Source organism: Cydia fagiglandana, chromosome 1, assembly GCF_963556715.1.
Source record: "Cydia fagiglandana chromosome 1, ilCydFagi1.1, whole genome shotgun sequence".
Taxonomy (NCBI): domain Eukaryota; kingdom Metazoa; phylum Arthropoda; class Insecta; order Lepidoptera; family Tortricidae; genus Cydia; species Cydia fagiglandana.
The window spans coordinates 6,542,343-6,559,246 of NC_085932.1; the positions used below are offsets into that span (position 1 = coordinate 6,542,343).

The window sequence follows — 16,904 nt, forward strand, 5'->3', positions numbered from 1 at the left end:
TAGGGATAAGTTCGCCTTTGTACATAACATTTTTATCTTTGTTTTGTTTTTGTCCATTTTATGTAAACCTGTTTATGTGCAATAAAGTGACATACATACATACATACATACATATGTATAGGTATGTAGGTTAACAGCTATAAATATTTATGGACACCGATGTACAATATATCGATTTAACACATGCCAAAACGATTCACTATCATTTGTACATCATTTGTAATTTGTACCTACATTAATGTTATTCATAAAACTTATACTCACATACTCATGATAGTAAAAAAATATATTTATTATAACACAATAAATTAAACAAAATTGTAAACTACATTACTATCTAAAATTAAAAACCAGGCAAGTGCGAGTCAGACTCGCGCACGAAGGGTTCCGTACCATAAAGCAAAAAAAAACGGAAAAAAATGCAAAAAGAAAACGGTCACCCATCCAAGTAATGACCACGCCCGACGTTGCTTAACTTTGGTCAAAAAGCACGTTTGCTGTATGGGAGCCCCACTAAAACTTTATTTTATTCTGTTTTTAGTATTTGTTGTTATAGCGGCAACAGAAATATATACATCATCTGTGAAAATTTCAACCGTCTAGCTATCACGGTTCGTGAGATACAGCCTGGTGACAGACAGACGGACGGACGGACGGACGGACAGCGAAGTCTTAGTAATAGGGTCCCGTTTTACCCTTTGGGTACGGAACCCTAAAAACTAAACTAATCTAAATTAAAATAAATCTAAAAAAGGTCCCGCTTGGCATTGTGCCAAAGATGCTGGCAGCAAAAAAAGTAATACTTAGGTACTTTCTAATTAACATAAATGTAAAAGTAATTGAGAAAGATAAACGAATTGTAACTTACTATTTGTTTGTTTACTTTCTTTTTATATGTATACCTATAGACAAGAAACGTGAAGCACAAGTGATACTGACAAGCTCGACACTTGTCATGCTCGAGAAAAAAACATTAAGAAACAAAAATGTGATCTCGTAGTCAAAGGAAATCTTGCTCCCGACATGTATCAAAATATTACCTTTGCTCTTGAGATAAGATTATAGCTGAATTTAGCCACTTCAGATTCATATTACACCTGGCGTTCAAACATCACGAACGTGTAATACAGTAGTCACTGATAAGTCGAGTGCCACACTTGATATTCGGATGTCTGGTGGCGACTAATCACCTAATCAGTCAATTTACAAATCTTGTTAAATGTGAGCCTTATCATTATTACAGATATCTAAGTACCTAGTGCACGCGATAGAACATATTTCTCCTGCCGCTGTCAAGTATGCATTATGCCGCACAGCATGTGAGTATCACTGTGACGTTATTTCTTGTGGTCCAGTGAGCGACGCGATTAATGGTGGTCAAATTAATTATATTTTCTGGTGATGAACGACGAAGTATTTGAGCTGATGAACACTTTCTATGAGTTCTTTCTTAAAACATACGAATATTATTAAAGTCTAAATTTAAAAATATCATAATTAAGGTTGTCTATTTACATCTATTACATCTGCGTATTTTTCATATTTCGTCCATCGTTAAATATCCGAAATATTAGGTATGTAAATTACCTAAGTTTGGTTTTTATTCTTCCAAATCGCGGCACGTGCGACGTCTATTTAGATATATATTTGTGGGTTCGCCTTATCATTAAATCAAGTGGAGATTAACACATGAAAATCGACACGAAATCACTGCTGACGTAAATATGGTAGTGATAAGGGTATCTATGTGAAAAAATCGCTAGTCGAAGATTCGAAGCAGATTGCATAAAGTTTGTTTGATAAAAATGAATCGATAATGTCAATTAATGTGTTTACACACAAATAATCCTTGGTTACTTAATTAAATGAATATAATTGGCTACTTAATTGAATGAATATAATAGGTTACTTAATTAAATGTAGTTAGATGTCTTTTTGTAGTTTTAGGGTCAAGTCATTGTTATGAAATACGTAATGTTATTTATCTGAGTAGTCTACCAAATATTGATAATTACATTTCATGTATTAATTCAAAAACCACATACTCGTAATATGCACAATCCCATTCTTATCGCGGTATAGTACCACAAACGCGCAAACAGAATCGCCAGAAACAGTTTTAGCCCTAACGGAACTATAGTTTGTCACAAGCATAATGAGGATGGTTTAAGTTGTGCCTGCAAAATAGACTTGACTGCCTACATTTGGAACTCATCCAAGCGCTCAGAATATGAGGGTTATGTACAAGTTACTGGCAGATGTAGCCAAGGAGGCCTCCAACGACATATTACCATGATGCAGTATACTCGTAAGTATCAACATTACGTATATTCTAACACGATATGTACCAATAAATAACTAATTATGAAATAAAAAAAATTAAGAAGTGTTCACAGTTCATGTGTCAGTCTTGATCTGGACAAGACGTTTCATAATAGCTCTGGCACTTCAAACACATTTGCGGTAGAGATGGAGGCGATGTTCGAATTTCGATACACAACTTAATTTCCACAGATATCAAACATTTTTAGGGTTCCGTACCCAAAGGGTAAAACGGGACCCTATTACTAAGACTCTGCTGTCCGTCCGTCCGTCCGTCCGTCCGTCTGTCACCAGGCTGTATCTCACGAACCGTGAAATTGAAACCGTGAACAGTTGAAATTTTCACAGATGATGTATTTCTGTTGCCGCTATAACAACAAATACTAAAAACAGAATAAAATAAAGATTTAAGTGGGGCTCCCATACAGCAAACGTGATTTTTGACCAAAGTTAAGCAACGTCGGGCGGGGTCAGTACTTGGATGGGTGACCGTTTTTTTTTGCCTTTTTTGCATTATGGTACGGAACCGTTCGTGCGCGAGTCCGACTCGCACTTGCCCGGTTTTTTTATAATTATTCATATTCCTAAATACACAGATTCTACGCAAAGATCAACATATACGATGAGCTATGAATGCTAGAATATCGATTAGGAAGTTGGTTGCGGTGTGTACGTACTGCTTTACTTATTATTATGTACTACAGGTTGGCTGGAAGCCCAACGGGCGTACAAACGTAGGTATAGCCTACACAAACCGCCGTTCGAACGCGAACCTCTGTGTGTGTGCACATTATTTAAATGGACCAAACACAATGGCTAACTAAAAAGTTATTACGATAATGGTGGAATTCAAATGAATTAATGGATTATTAAGGGTTTCCGTTTTATATGACGTGTACACATCAGATCACTATCCTATGTTAATAGAATGTGACATAGATATAATTAGACATGTTAGAGATCTGCCCAACTACCCCTGTAATAAAGTAATATGGGGGGAAAGGGACAGTGAGCAGATTGAGAAATATAATGATTTTTGTAATAATAGGTTAAGACTTGTGGTTATGCCAGAAGAGTTATACCAATGCTCAAATAATTTGTGTACGAATGCTGGTCACATATCGTTATTGGATACACTGCATCATAATATAGTAAGTACTCTTAAACAGGGCGCCGAGTTTTCTCATAAAGGTACAAATCGGCTTAAAAAACGCTCAATGCCAGGTTGGAACCTGCATGTCAGCGACGCGCACAGGGAGGCGAGATTGCGTTACCAGATGTGGTTAACGTGTGGTAAACCTTTGCATGGCGATGTGTACAATAGCATGCGAGAATCAAGGCGATTGTTTTTAGTTAAAACTGAAATATTGTCAGAATAATCAGCAACAAATAAAAATGGATATGATAGCTAGAAGTCACTCTAAAAAACGATTTGGTGAATTTTGGAAGCGAACAAAAAGCCTAAATCCTAAGTCGAGCCTTCCTGCGAGCGTTTCTGGTCTGCATGATCCTGCGGATATAGCTAATGCTTTTAAAGAAAGTTTTAAGGTACATACTCCGCTCTCTGAGCGGTCGGCGGTGGGTGATTCTGGGGCCGTCGACAGCGACTCGACGAATCTCGCTGTAAAATTTTCAACAAAGGAAGTTGCCACGGTGATAAATAATATGGTTAGAGGGAAATCTCCGGGGTTCGACGGCCTCAGCGTCGAACATCTAAAGTATGCAGGTCCCCACCTACCCAGAGTACTTGCTTTGTTTTTTAATTTGTGCATTGCCCACTCTTACCTTCCCAATGAACTAATGTACACGGTAGTCGTACCAATAGTGAAGAATAGGACTGGAGATGCCTCTGACATGTCCAATTACAGGCCGATTTCGCTAGCTACTATTCTGGCCAAGGTTCTGGACAGTTTGCTTGATAAACAACTCGCTAAGCACCTAAACTTGTACGACTCACAATTTGGTTTTAGGCCGGGGTTGTCCACGTACAGTACAATATTGTGTCTCAAGCAAACTGTTCAGTACTACACTGATAAAAATACACCTGTTTTTGCCTGTTTTTTGGACTTGTCAAAGGCATTTGATCTAGTAGACTATAATGCGCTGTGGAACAAGTTGCAGCATGAAACCACACTACCGCCAGAGGTCGCCTTGATGCTTCGCTACTGGTACGGCAATCAAAAGAACAGAGTAAGATGGGGTGGATCATACTCAGATGAATATGGGTTGGAGTGCGGGGTGAGGCAGGGGGGGCTAAGCTCGCCGCGGCTCTTCAATCTTTATATGAACCGGCTAATCGTTGAGCTCAGCAGCACTAATATCGGATGTCACGTTGGCGATATCTGTGTCAATAACATTAGTTACGCAGACGATATGGTGCTGCTGAGTCCATCGATTGGCGCGTTACGAAAACTGGTCGCAATGTGTGAGTCGTACGCTGTGACCCATGGACTCAAATACAATGCCAAAAAGAGCGAGACGATTATTTTTAAGGCAGGGTCAAAGACCTATACGGCCGCTCCTGGTATCTCGCTCAGTGGCACACCTCTCAACAGGGTGCAAAAGGTGAAGTATTTGGGTCACTGGGTCACGGAGGACTTAAAAGATAATTGTGACGTGGAGAGGGAGCGCAGGTCGCTGTCTGTCCGTTGTAATATGTTGGCTCGCAGGTTCGCAAGATGCTCACAGCCTGTGAAAATTACATTGTTCAAGGCATATTGCCAATCTTTTTATACATGCGGTCTGTGGGTCAACTTTACGCAGCGGGCATATAGCGACTTGCGAGTCCAATATAACAACGCGTTTAGGGTTCTGTTGGGGTTGCCGCGGCACTGTAGTGCGTCGGGCATGTTTGCGGAGGCGCGGACCGACGATTTTGCTGCCATAATGCGCAAGCGGTGCGCCTCCCTGCTAGCCCGAGTTCGCTGCAGCACCAACGGGATCCTGAGCGCGTTCGCGGACCGCTGGGATTCCGCGCTGATGCGGAGATGGACACAGCTCCATGTATCGCGCTCCACGTAGGTAGATTATAAATTATAGATTATAAATTATAAATTTTATTTATGTTGTTTTGCACTAACACTAAATTTAAGTATGTACCAAACTTGTTACTAACATAATATGGGACTAGTCCTGAAATAAATATTATTCATTCATTCATTAATGGGTTAGGATCAGATTAAGAAATTTATTTAGTAAATCTTTTTTTAGTTATAACATAAAATTTTACACTTTGTGTCGTACATTTTGAGCTCTATTCTATCTATTTAAGTACCTTCAAGAACATAGGTAACAACTAAGTAGTTAGAACATCAGTAAAAAGGAGATGAGTGGCTTTTTACTGCCAGACACAGCAAAAGCAAATGTGTCTTACAGGGACCTAAAGAACCTGGCCGAGGACCGCGAAAACTGGCGCATACTCCACCGAAAAGAGCCATTCTCTTAAATTATGATGATGATGACAGTAAATTTTAGCCAATACTATCTGAAAACATCTCGAAAATTGACCTATAATATTCATGTATTTAGGTATTTGTTTACTACGCCGCGCTGCTCCGAAATTGTTACAAAATTTAGGAAGTTTTCTTTTTGTCTCACTTCTAGTATTTGGTAGGCGGTTTAGTTGGTAGTGATAGGGCAAAAAACACCCTGACACCGTCTAATGATCTAATCGACATCTAAGATTAGAATGAAACCATCAACTCGTAAAGACGTAATGTAATACTTACGTCAATCTGTGGCCCTCACCAAACGTGCTTTGCCAGTCGCAAAAAACATGGATAACTTTAGATGGTGACCTTAAACTTGAACTCATTTCAAGTGAATTTCATGCAAATCGTGAGTTTTAGATTCTCGTTTATATATTTATTTGTCCATGATGTTGACTTATTTTATTACTTATTAATTGTTTCCAATATAGTCGTACCAAATAAGCTGATCAATTGAGATTCCCAATACCGTGATGTGATTACTTAGTACTTAGGTACTCGAAACGAAGGTTCAAATTCAAATCCTTAAGAGCCAACAGGAGTGGTCATTTCTCCATACAAACGTAGTCCTCGTTTTCCTCCGTGGTTTTTGAAGCTAGAGCAATGATTTTTTCAACACAAATTAATATTGTCAATATCTGTGTCGGACCGTTTTGCTTTTTTTGATATTTTTGTTTTTTAAGGCGCTAGAGCCCATCAAAAATGGCCAAAATGGCCTAATTGACTATGCCGCAATGAGAGGCGTGGTATTCAAAACTGATATCAATTAGCCAAAAAAGCAAAACGGTCCGACACAGATAATTTCATAATCATTTAGATTTCCAAATTTGGTTACGATTGGTTAAGTTTTGGAGGAGGAAAAAGAGGAGTACGAAACCTCGATTTTTGACATTTTTACGCAGGATTTTTCGCCTCAGCTGCAGTTGTCCCTATCGCACTAATTTTAGGGGCGGAGTCAAGTTTCTAAATACGTACACAGCCAGAAAAGTGATGGGCAATAGTCGACATTTAATGTCGATAATCTAGTGATGTAAGAAGTTATCGATAAACCGTCTTGTGTGAAAATATCGAGATCCTCCTAAGACACAAGGGGTTTTGCGTTGAGAGGGAACACATTTTTGTAGTTACATAGGTACAATCTATTTTGAACTTTGTGATTCTAATATTTCAAATTAGAAATCAAAATCAAAAATATTTTATTGCATGGTTATGGGTTTACAATTTTTTTAGGTACAGTCACGCTCCGTAATTGTCGAGCAATTTAAGGTCCTAGCTAGGGAATGCAATCTCGCACCAAGATTGGCGATTCGAGATCTCGTACGAAAAATCCGAATCAAGATTGGGTGTTTCGAGATCTCGACAGTCAGATTTTCGGGATCGAGATTAATATCTCGACGAGATCGAATTTGACAAAGTAACTAAAAATGTGTTATTTTAATCAATAATCTCTAAGAATTCCATAGATATAGACATCGTAAAATCGGGCGTATCGAGATATTCCTAGGAATATAATGAAACGCCGACATTTCATGATCTGCCTAGCGAACACCAGCCATTTTGCGCAAACCTCAAGGTGTGATATTCTGATATTCCTACAGTCTATAGGCAAATTAAACAAAAGTCGTCTCCTTCACGATTTTCGTCGACATCTCTTCTAAATACCTAAAACTGATATGGACGTGTTCCTAGTGGTCTCCAGAATATGAATAAACCGGTTTTTATTTTATGGAGGGGGAGGGGGACGTGTCGAAAAAAAGGAAGAAAAAAGTGGGCGGCCGACCAGCATTGATATTTGTTCACGTCTTTAGTCCTATGGGACCGATCGGTTCGTGTGAGATGTCGTTTGAAAGAGTATTAAACGTGCAATTATTGTTTTATAATAACCGTAGTCATGACTGTAGTAATTTACAAAATATTTAAAATATATGATTTTTTACCGTGCATGGATGGCATAAGTACTGACAAAACATGCGTCTAACTCAATAAATTATAACTTTACCGCAATTAATGTTATTATAAAATATACGAAAAATTTCATTAGCTTTCCAAAAATATAAGTTTTATTGATGTATGATATCATACATATAACAAAGTAATGATGAATTTTGTTCCGTCACGTAAATGGCGGGCGACCGACCTCAACTGATCATTATTTCTCGGGTTCTATTTTACTGATCAATTGGTGATGCATACCATTAGAAAGAATATTAAACATACTATAATTGGTTTCTAATAACCGTAGTCATAACTGTAGTCATTTACAAAATCATTGAAAATATGTATATGATTTCTCGATCAATTATTTTACAATGCGCCCGCTATGAAGCTAGGAATATCAAAGAATGCATTGCTCTGATGGATCTGCCGTCTCTTTCATAAGGAAGATCGTGATATGCCTGGGTTAATATTAGATCAGGAAATGGTGGCGTTTCATGATATGCCAAGGATTACGATTTTACAATATGCCGCCGACATACTACTTATTTTAAGGTACCTTATGTTATATTTTGAAAATAACAACAACAAATTAAATATTTAACATAAAATCAATTTTAATTTTTACTTTACTTCTATGAAATGCTATCGATGTTAAACCACTATTTACCTTTACTTAGAAACTGCGTAACAATAATAGAGCTAAAGCCGGACACATAATAGCACTGCCTGAACAACATGAATCTAAGGTCATATATTACTTAAAACAAAGTATTTCACTTTCAGTCTTGTTCGAGATCTCGAATATATTAATCGAGATCTCGACCTAGATTGCACATATCGAGATTTCCTGTCAACTAGGTTAAATTTCGAAAATACGTGCGAGATCTAGCGAGATCTCGAAATTGCGAGATCTAGATAGCATTCCCTAGTCCTAGCTGAATTGGTTGTTTCATACACTTACTCTTACTCTATAGAATGTCCAATCCTGCCTTACAAAGACGTTAATATTTATATTTGTCATGTCTATACTTTGTTTCTGAGCATTATTGAAAAAAAAATACTTACTTGATACTAGTATTAACCACTAAGTACATAAATAGGGTAATTCGCCAGTAACAGGCCACTATTAGTAACTGGCCACGCCAAACCAAAAATGAATTCTATTCACCTATAAATAGAATTCATTTTAGTATAAGGTGGCCAGTTATTGAAACCTACTAAAATGAATTCTGTATAGAGGTGAATAGAATTCATTTTTAGTTTAGGGCGGCCAGTTACTGGCGAATTACCCTATTCGATATCGAGTTCCGTAAACGTAAGCCGGGTAAGTAAAAAAGTTCAATCGCAATAGGGTAATTCGTCAGTGGCCACCCCAAACCAAAAATGAATTATATTCACCTAAAAATAGAATTAATTTTAGTATAAAGTGGCCAGTTATTGAAGTTATTGAAACCTTATACTAAAATGAATTCTGTTTATAGGTGAATAGGATTCATTTTTAGTTTAGGGCGGCCAGTTATTAAAAGTGGCCAGTTACTGGCGAATTACCCTACTTAGTAGTAGCAGTAACAAAAAGTGGCAATGCAAATTGCAATCAGTGAGGTGCGCGCCAGCGCGAGTACGGGCGCACCGCACGCGTCTGTGTGCGTGCATTACACATACAAATACAGTCTCTCACGCCGCGGTTACGCCCCGTCAGAGCGACGGGTATATTCAGCTTGAAATCTCAAAATTGACTTTTAGCTCAGCTCCCGTTTCGTCTTCTTGCTGTAAGTTTTTTTTATTAGAAAGCTCTAAATCAAAAACAAGCCACGAGAAAATTATGATTGTGAAATAATTTCAATTTTGTGTAATTTGAAGATAAGCGATATTAATTGTCATGCTTTGAGTCTGATGTCAATATAATATGTACTTACATTGTTACCATGTAGGTATAATTTAGTGCGATAATGGCGATTTATTTTGATTAAATAATGGCATGTGATTTGAGCCAGTAAGTGCGGTGAGCATCTCGTGTTTAGTGCCTGTTCAAGTGTGGAGTAATGGTGCTGCTGGCTAGTGCCGCTGGAAGCCGGGGGCAGGTATTGTGCTCGTTCAGTGAGTTGGACTCGCATAAATAGGGCTCCATAATTTGTGTGACGTCAGCATTATCTTCATCTGTTATCACTGCTAAGCACTTTTCTCAGTCCTGAGCAAATCTAATACAAAAGTGACCTGTCCGATTGTTGTCAATCCATCGAGTGAAGTTACCTACATACTGAATCCTCTCTTTTATAAGGGACCTTTGGGCGGACTGCAGTTAAATATTTTCTGTTGCTTATGTTAAGACAAAAAATAGATTTAGGTACATGTTTTATTTACAGCTTCTGAAAGTTAACTTTAAGTAGGTAAAAGCAACCAGTACCTAAGTCTAGTAGGACTTCCAACTTAGATCAAGCATTGATTGCTCTCATTTTCCATTTGTTTACTGTCTGGCATGTCTATCCAGAACAGAGTAGGCAATTCACATATATTAAAAAATAAAATCACTTCTTGTACAAGCGTCGGAAATGGAAAATCTTCTTGTCGCTACAGCGTGTTGTCACATGTCACATTATTAATCTGTCTGTCAGTCAATGTGACGGATTCCACTTAGATTGGACGTTTTTGCGAGCCGTTCTTTTCCCGATGGTATTTACAAAATAATGTTTGTCAGAAATTGACGGAATGTTCCGTCAATTTCTGGTGTCTGGTGTATTTGAAATATTCTGTATTTCTGGTCAGCAGATCCTGACCTAATGACAACGAGATCTATGAATTTTTTATTCCAATCAGTCCAGCCGTCTTCGAAAACCTGGGAAACATAAAACAATTTTAAAAAGAACAAATATCATGACAAATTGAGAACCAACCTCCTCCGTCGAAATTTTAAATTCGTTAAAATTGTGCAGTTTTCCAATGTCGCCTCTTGTCGCTATAGCGTGCTCGTCACAAAATGAACCTGTCTGTCAGTCAATATGGCGGATTCCACTTTGATTGGACAGCTTGACGTTTTTGCGATCCAAAAAACAAAGTTAGGTTTTTATTAGGCAGTGTTTTGTTCCATGTAGTTGTCATGTTGGATTTTATAAATAGCACCTTTTTACACTATTCAAATATTGTAACTTAAGATTATTCGTTTTTCATCATCTCGTTTATTTTCAACTTTACGGCATAAATGAAGAGGACTAAACTTGTATAGAAGCAAATTTTGAATTTGTCGCCTTTTTTCAAATTTTATTTCCAAAATATCGATCCTAGAAGAAAAATTGTGAGTACCAAACTTGTAGAGAATCAAATTTCCTAAATTTTTTGTCCTCACGGTTTTACTGTAAAATCAAAAATGACCGAGTTATTCAAGAAAAACCGTTTTTCGAATATACGCAGGAGCCTGATTTAGTCTACTTTTTGAATTTACACTGCCAGTGACCCCCCCGAGGGACCTACGAAAAAAAGATCCAGGAACTAATTATTCACGGATAGGGTCGGTTTTTTGGATATAATGACTGAACTATCGGGGTCCGAGTCTGATTAAGTTGAAATTTTTAGTCGAGTACTCACCAGTAAGGTAGATTAAAAATCTGGATTAAATCATTGCTATATATCATACCTTTAGTATGACTCAACTAAAATAATACATTTTCTATTATACAACCTAAATAAATAAACAAAATTAGGTGTGTATTTCAGCGTTCAGTAGATAAAGGGACAGAACAAAAGCCATAAACGAGCTACTTTTTCATTAAAAGGAAGCTCGTTGATATCTTTTGTTCCATCCTTTGGATTTGTCTTCTTGACTTCGGCGAGACGTTATAGTTCACTAAAGCGTTTCGTAATGAAGTCATTATAGTTGAGTCGGGAGCCCATAGTGAAAAGTATGCGAGTATAGTTTGGTATACAAAGTCTTAATTCAAACATTTAAGTCGACGAGTAGAAAAATATATTTTTTTGACGGTGACTTGTTATAACACGTAAATTACAAATGCAAAAATTTAGAAACAATGTTTCCTTATACGTTGATAAGATAACACAATAACCCTGCTATCAGTTACATGTAGTATCAGCAGCTGTTCCATTCATTCGTTATCACAAATCACATATCAGACGTTAACATTCATTAATGTCAATGCAACTTGTATCCCTTATTAGTTTGTTATCTTTAGTGCTTGTAATTAATTATGATCAATTTTATGTAATATCAGAGGCTAGATATTTATTACTCTCTGGAATAGGTAACTGATTGTCAAATGTCTGTGTAAATATTATATATGACTTTACTATTACTTTAATAAGGTTACAGGGTTATCTTTAGGATATAATATTTAAATATCTTAAATGAACGTTAATATAGAGAGGTCTTTTATATAAATTAAAACTATTAGTTTCAACTGGAAATCAATAGGCCTTGGCATACTAATTAGTTGTAATCATCATTCAGTAGGTACGTTCAGTACAGACTAGTTAGGTCAAAACAACTAAAAAACATTAGACAACTCAGCTTCATCACGCTTGTGTCGCTTGTCAATTCTAAGGTAGCAATCCTCGTTTCAAAATGAAACTGGTTATAATATTATGTTTAAATTTTTAAGACGTACTTTATAAATAGACAGAGGTCTAATGGGCCCACTGATTAACAGTCCGCCGGACGGTATCGACCTGTCAGAACAAAATTTTGACAGTTCTGAACAACTGACAGGCCGATACCGTACGGCGGACTGTTAATCAGTGGGCCCCAACTTCTAGTCAGTCAAAAAAATCTAGTAAATAAATATTCTCGGTTCTTCCGTTCTTAGTTGCTCAGTTATTTCAATTTTTATTTTACACGCAAGTTAGTCCCGGGATATCTCCCGCAAGACAGTTAATAATAAATAACCGCACAACAGATAAGTTGTAACCAATAGACCCAATCAAATAGATCACATCCAATCAAAACATCGCCGGGACTTCTGTTCATTCGTGGCGAATTGGTGATGTGAACTTGATTGACGTCACCGCTCGATAAACAATTCCAACCACGATCGTGGGCGGTCAACCGTTCTGCAACAGAAGCGTCGGAACTTGGAATATCTAAGTTATGCTACGGAAATAAAATTGGAATTTTAATAAAGTTAGTTTAGCAATTGATAACATAGGACACTAATTGACCCTTCCTGATTTGAAGAACTTATTATTACTTAAATAAAATATTCTTCTTTAGCTTTGATACACAAACGCAATATTTTATTAAAATTATCAACAATATCCCGCAGTAAAGAACATTGTCAAAGTACATATTTTTGGGCAGCCCGGAGATCAAAGGAAATATACTGAATCTCAGCTCTCCAAACCAAAACTGATACACTCCTTTTCTATATTCCGATCGTCTTCTGCTTTCGGATTGTTGACGTCATTACCAGCATGACTTATTAATAAGTACTTTTGTATTCACCATCTATATGTTACCTAGACTAGAGCTCTACCTATAAATTGATCAGTTCTAAACGGGTGTCGTAGGCAGCAGGTGCCGAAGCGCCCACACTTCCCACGGGATTCAATTAGGCATTACAATATTATAGATCATACATAAGTATAGGTACATTTTGAAAGTGGAACTTATTCAATTAATGTTACTAAGGCCCACTTGCACCATTCCACTAACCCGGGGCTAACCGGTTAAACCAGGAGTTGCCATGGTTACCCATACAATTTGACAATAGGTTAATAGTTTAACCGCTTAACCCGAGGTTAGTGGAATGGTGCAAGTGGGCCTTAGAGTTACTAGAATTAATTAGTTCAGAGTACCTAGTTTCTAAAAACGTTTCCCTGATTAAAGGATTCAATATATTTAAATTCTGCCTAAATTTTCCATTCCGTTTGTCAAAGGGCGCGTTTTGGGTGGTTTTATGATAGTTTCTTAAGTACGTGAAAAATTTGTCTATTTTTTCACCAACTCTTAGGGACAAACAAGCTAAGTTGCTTGCTTTACCTACTCACCGTAAGTTTGTCAACATACCAGTCACCACACCACATCATTCACTGCTTGGTTTGTTTGGGGTTTTCGTGATATTCAATATTTGATGTTATTGTAGGCGTTAGCCAAGGCATTTGTTTCCCAAAACAATGCGTGCAGCCAGTGCAGTTTTCTTCTGCATAATAAGGATTATTATTTGTGTCGCTAAACTACAAACTCGAGTAAATCCATTCAACACTCTCAGCAAATATCAACCCTATTTATTAACTTTTCTTAATACCAAAATCGCATAATCTGACGATGGTTTTACCAGAGTTTGAAGTGAAGTGACTCATTTTACATTAATCTTTTCTGCGAATTTTATCTTAGCGTTTTTTGGAATATCGTAAAAAAACACCATTTCATATTTTTTAACTTCTAAACCACTGTTGATCAGAAGCCTGTGTTTGTTATATGCGCACCAATTTTTGCTTATGTATATCACCGCCATACTAACGTATTTTCCTTGCTCCAGGCTATAATACCTCACAATGGTAATGCTGCGATGACGTCCGAGCTGACAATGGAGTCGAAGGGCACCCAGATCCACCTGCCACTGGTCGGGCGTGGCAGCCGCGGCGAGCTGGGCGACAAGGTGACCTTCAGCCAGGTCAAGAGCCCGCCGTTCGCGGAGCAGCTCAACAATGGACAAGTACTGGGGTGAGTGTTGTTGAAGGGGATCCACTTCACGCTGTTAATAATCCGGTGTTAATAGGTTAAAAACACTAAGTGCCAGATGCATCATCCGCGCTTGACGGACTGATCAACGTCACCCGGCGCGCCGCGGCGGTTTACTATGAAACTTTCCCTACAATAAAATTTAGCAAAGTCTTTAACGATGACAAACGGTTTGGTGCAACCGACCCTAAATGCTCCTCTACACGATGGGCCAACGCCGGTCACTCCAAGGGACGCAGCCATGCTGTAGAACGAGATAGTAATATCACTTGCTCCCTCTAACGCATAAATGCGTCCCTTGGAGTGGCCGGCTTTGGCCCACCGTATAGAAGAGCCATAATAAGTTATTAGCTTGACGGTCAATTCACGTTCGGGTACACGCTCGATGTGTTTGCTATTTAATTTGCCACCCAATGGCCGCATCGCTCTTTGTAATTGATTTGATATTTTTCAACACGAGCCGTCCTCGTGGTTTGATAACGTAGAGCGAGGACTTTAGTTTCGCTGAATAAATTAAATGCGAAATAATTTTTTTAATACAGTTGCTCAAAAAGTGCTACTTTACGTAGCTGTTTAGCGTGCGGAAAGTTGGTTATCTCGAACTAGTGCTTTTTACTTTTCCAATTTTTTTAAATTTATACTTGTTCCAATTCACGACTACTTATTGATGAGTGTTAATATTAGTTTCCTTTAAACGTCGTAATCAGCATAAAAACCTACCGTTAATGTAAGAATACGAAAAATATTACATATTTCATATTTAATTACTTACCTCTTCATCATTATAACACGTTTATTTTTTAATATTCAATATTGAAAATTCCGTTCTTAATAAGTTGACTGAATGGAACGGAATAGCTGCCAAACGCCCATAGATATAATATACTTAAAGACGACGTCTAACCGAGCTGTCACTGTTACCACTTTTGTTTAGTGTACGATTAACAATGTTTTTCTTATTTTTTCGCAACTGTATTAAAAAACGTCGTTCGATACACGTGCGGAAATGTCATTCTTCACTCGTCCCGAGTCTTGCCACTCGCCTGCGGCTCGTGGCAAGATATCTCGGTACTCGTGAAGTAATGACATACCTTCCGCACTAGCATCGAAATGTACTAAAACAGGTTTACGCCGTATTCGCGTATATTTGTATAATACTTGTAAGGTTCTTTCTATACGTTTCATTTTAAACTAACAAGAAGTAAATATAATTTGAATTAAATGTAAGCCTATATACATTTACCTAAAACTGGTCTCGAATTTCCAATGAAAGTGCCTGATGAATAATTCATCATCATCATCATCATTTCAGCCTATATACCGTCCCACTGCTGAGCACAGGCCTCCTCTCATGCGCGAGAGGGTTTGGGCTATAGTCCCCACGCTAGCCCAATGCGATGAATAATTCATTCCAATGAAATGTCTGAATGAATAAGATATCTTCTTCGTTGCGCTCTATACAGAGTCGTAGTCATTATGTAAGATTTTGAGCAACTCCCTTAAGGACACGTTGCGATTCCTCCCATAGAGCTACTTTCCGTGAGCATTCGCTTACTGTGGCCGACACACTGGCTTTAATTTGATCGGTCCGTGAATGAGAATCGGAATGAGATATAGATCACAATGAAATATAAGTTTATAATATAAATAATATCTTAAGTTTATAATATAAATAAAAACAATATCTTTTGGAATTGTGCGGTAAATCAGTACCTATTGTCAATAAAATTGTTAAGTTCCGCGGTTCCGGTAGTTTTCCAATATCCCGGAAAGCTAAGTAAATAGCAATAGCTAGTTTATATACTAAGTACATTACGTATTCGCCCTTGGTCCACATAGAGCACAGCTGTGCGTACGAACCTTATTTTCTGGGCCAGATGGAACGCGTAACGTAATCACGACATTGTTTCATTGAACAACGATTGCCGGAAATTATACCGTGGAATGGGCATTTAAAGTACAAACAGCATTTTATGATTGAAAAAAGTTAACAGTAGATTATTTAAAAAGTTAATAGTAGATTATTAATTTGACGTTTAGCTTATCTACCTGTCGGTAATTGCTCCGAATCAGCTTACGCTCGGATTAGCAATGTAAAAAAAATAAGATAAAGAAAATAATGGTTTACCTTTTATTTGGTTTTGGTGTAACAACTTTTTCTTGTAATTTCCGCTCATCTAATTACAAATCTGTACAATCTGTTGCAGGGATAATAGGCATGCATAAAAGTTTACTTACAGTAGGGATCAACTACCTCTGCAGCTGACTGTACTGTTCAGTGGCGGCGCGTCAAACATATCCATAGGCAAGCCGGGGCTAATTTGGCTTACGTAGGTATTTCCTCTCGTTTGAGCAGGTGAGGTGGACGTTTGTCCAAGAACAGGCAAGCCGGTGGGAATCGGCTTTTATGGACGCGTCGCCACTGGTACTGTTGTACATTGAAACGACATGTTTCAGATAATGCGCATATG

At 37.7% G+C, this 16,904-nt stretch overlaps 1 protein-coding gene across 1 annotated transcript in view; it reads left to right on the plus strand.

Annotated features, from left to right (window-relative positions):
- Nucleotides 1–16,904, plus strand: part of LOC134680057 (ATP-binding cassette sub-family G member 4) — a 52,407-nt gene that overhangs the window by 10,394 nt on the left and 25,109 nt on the right. The window contains exon 2 of the mRNA XM_063539066.1: nucleotides 14,231–14,415. Within this exon, the coding sequence (XP_063395136.1) occupies nucleotides 14,261–14,415 (155 nt within the window). The 5' untranslated portion in view covers nucleotides 14,231–14,260. The remainder of the gene's footprint in view (nucleotides 1–14,230; nucleotides 14,416–16,904) is intronic.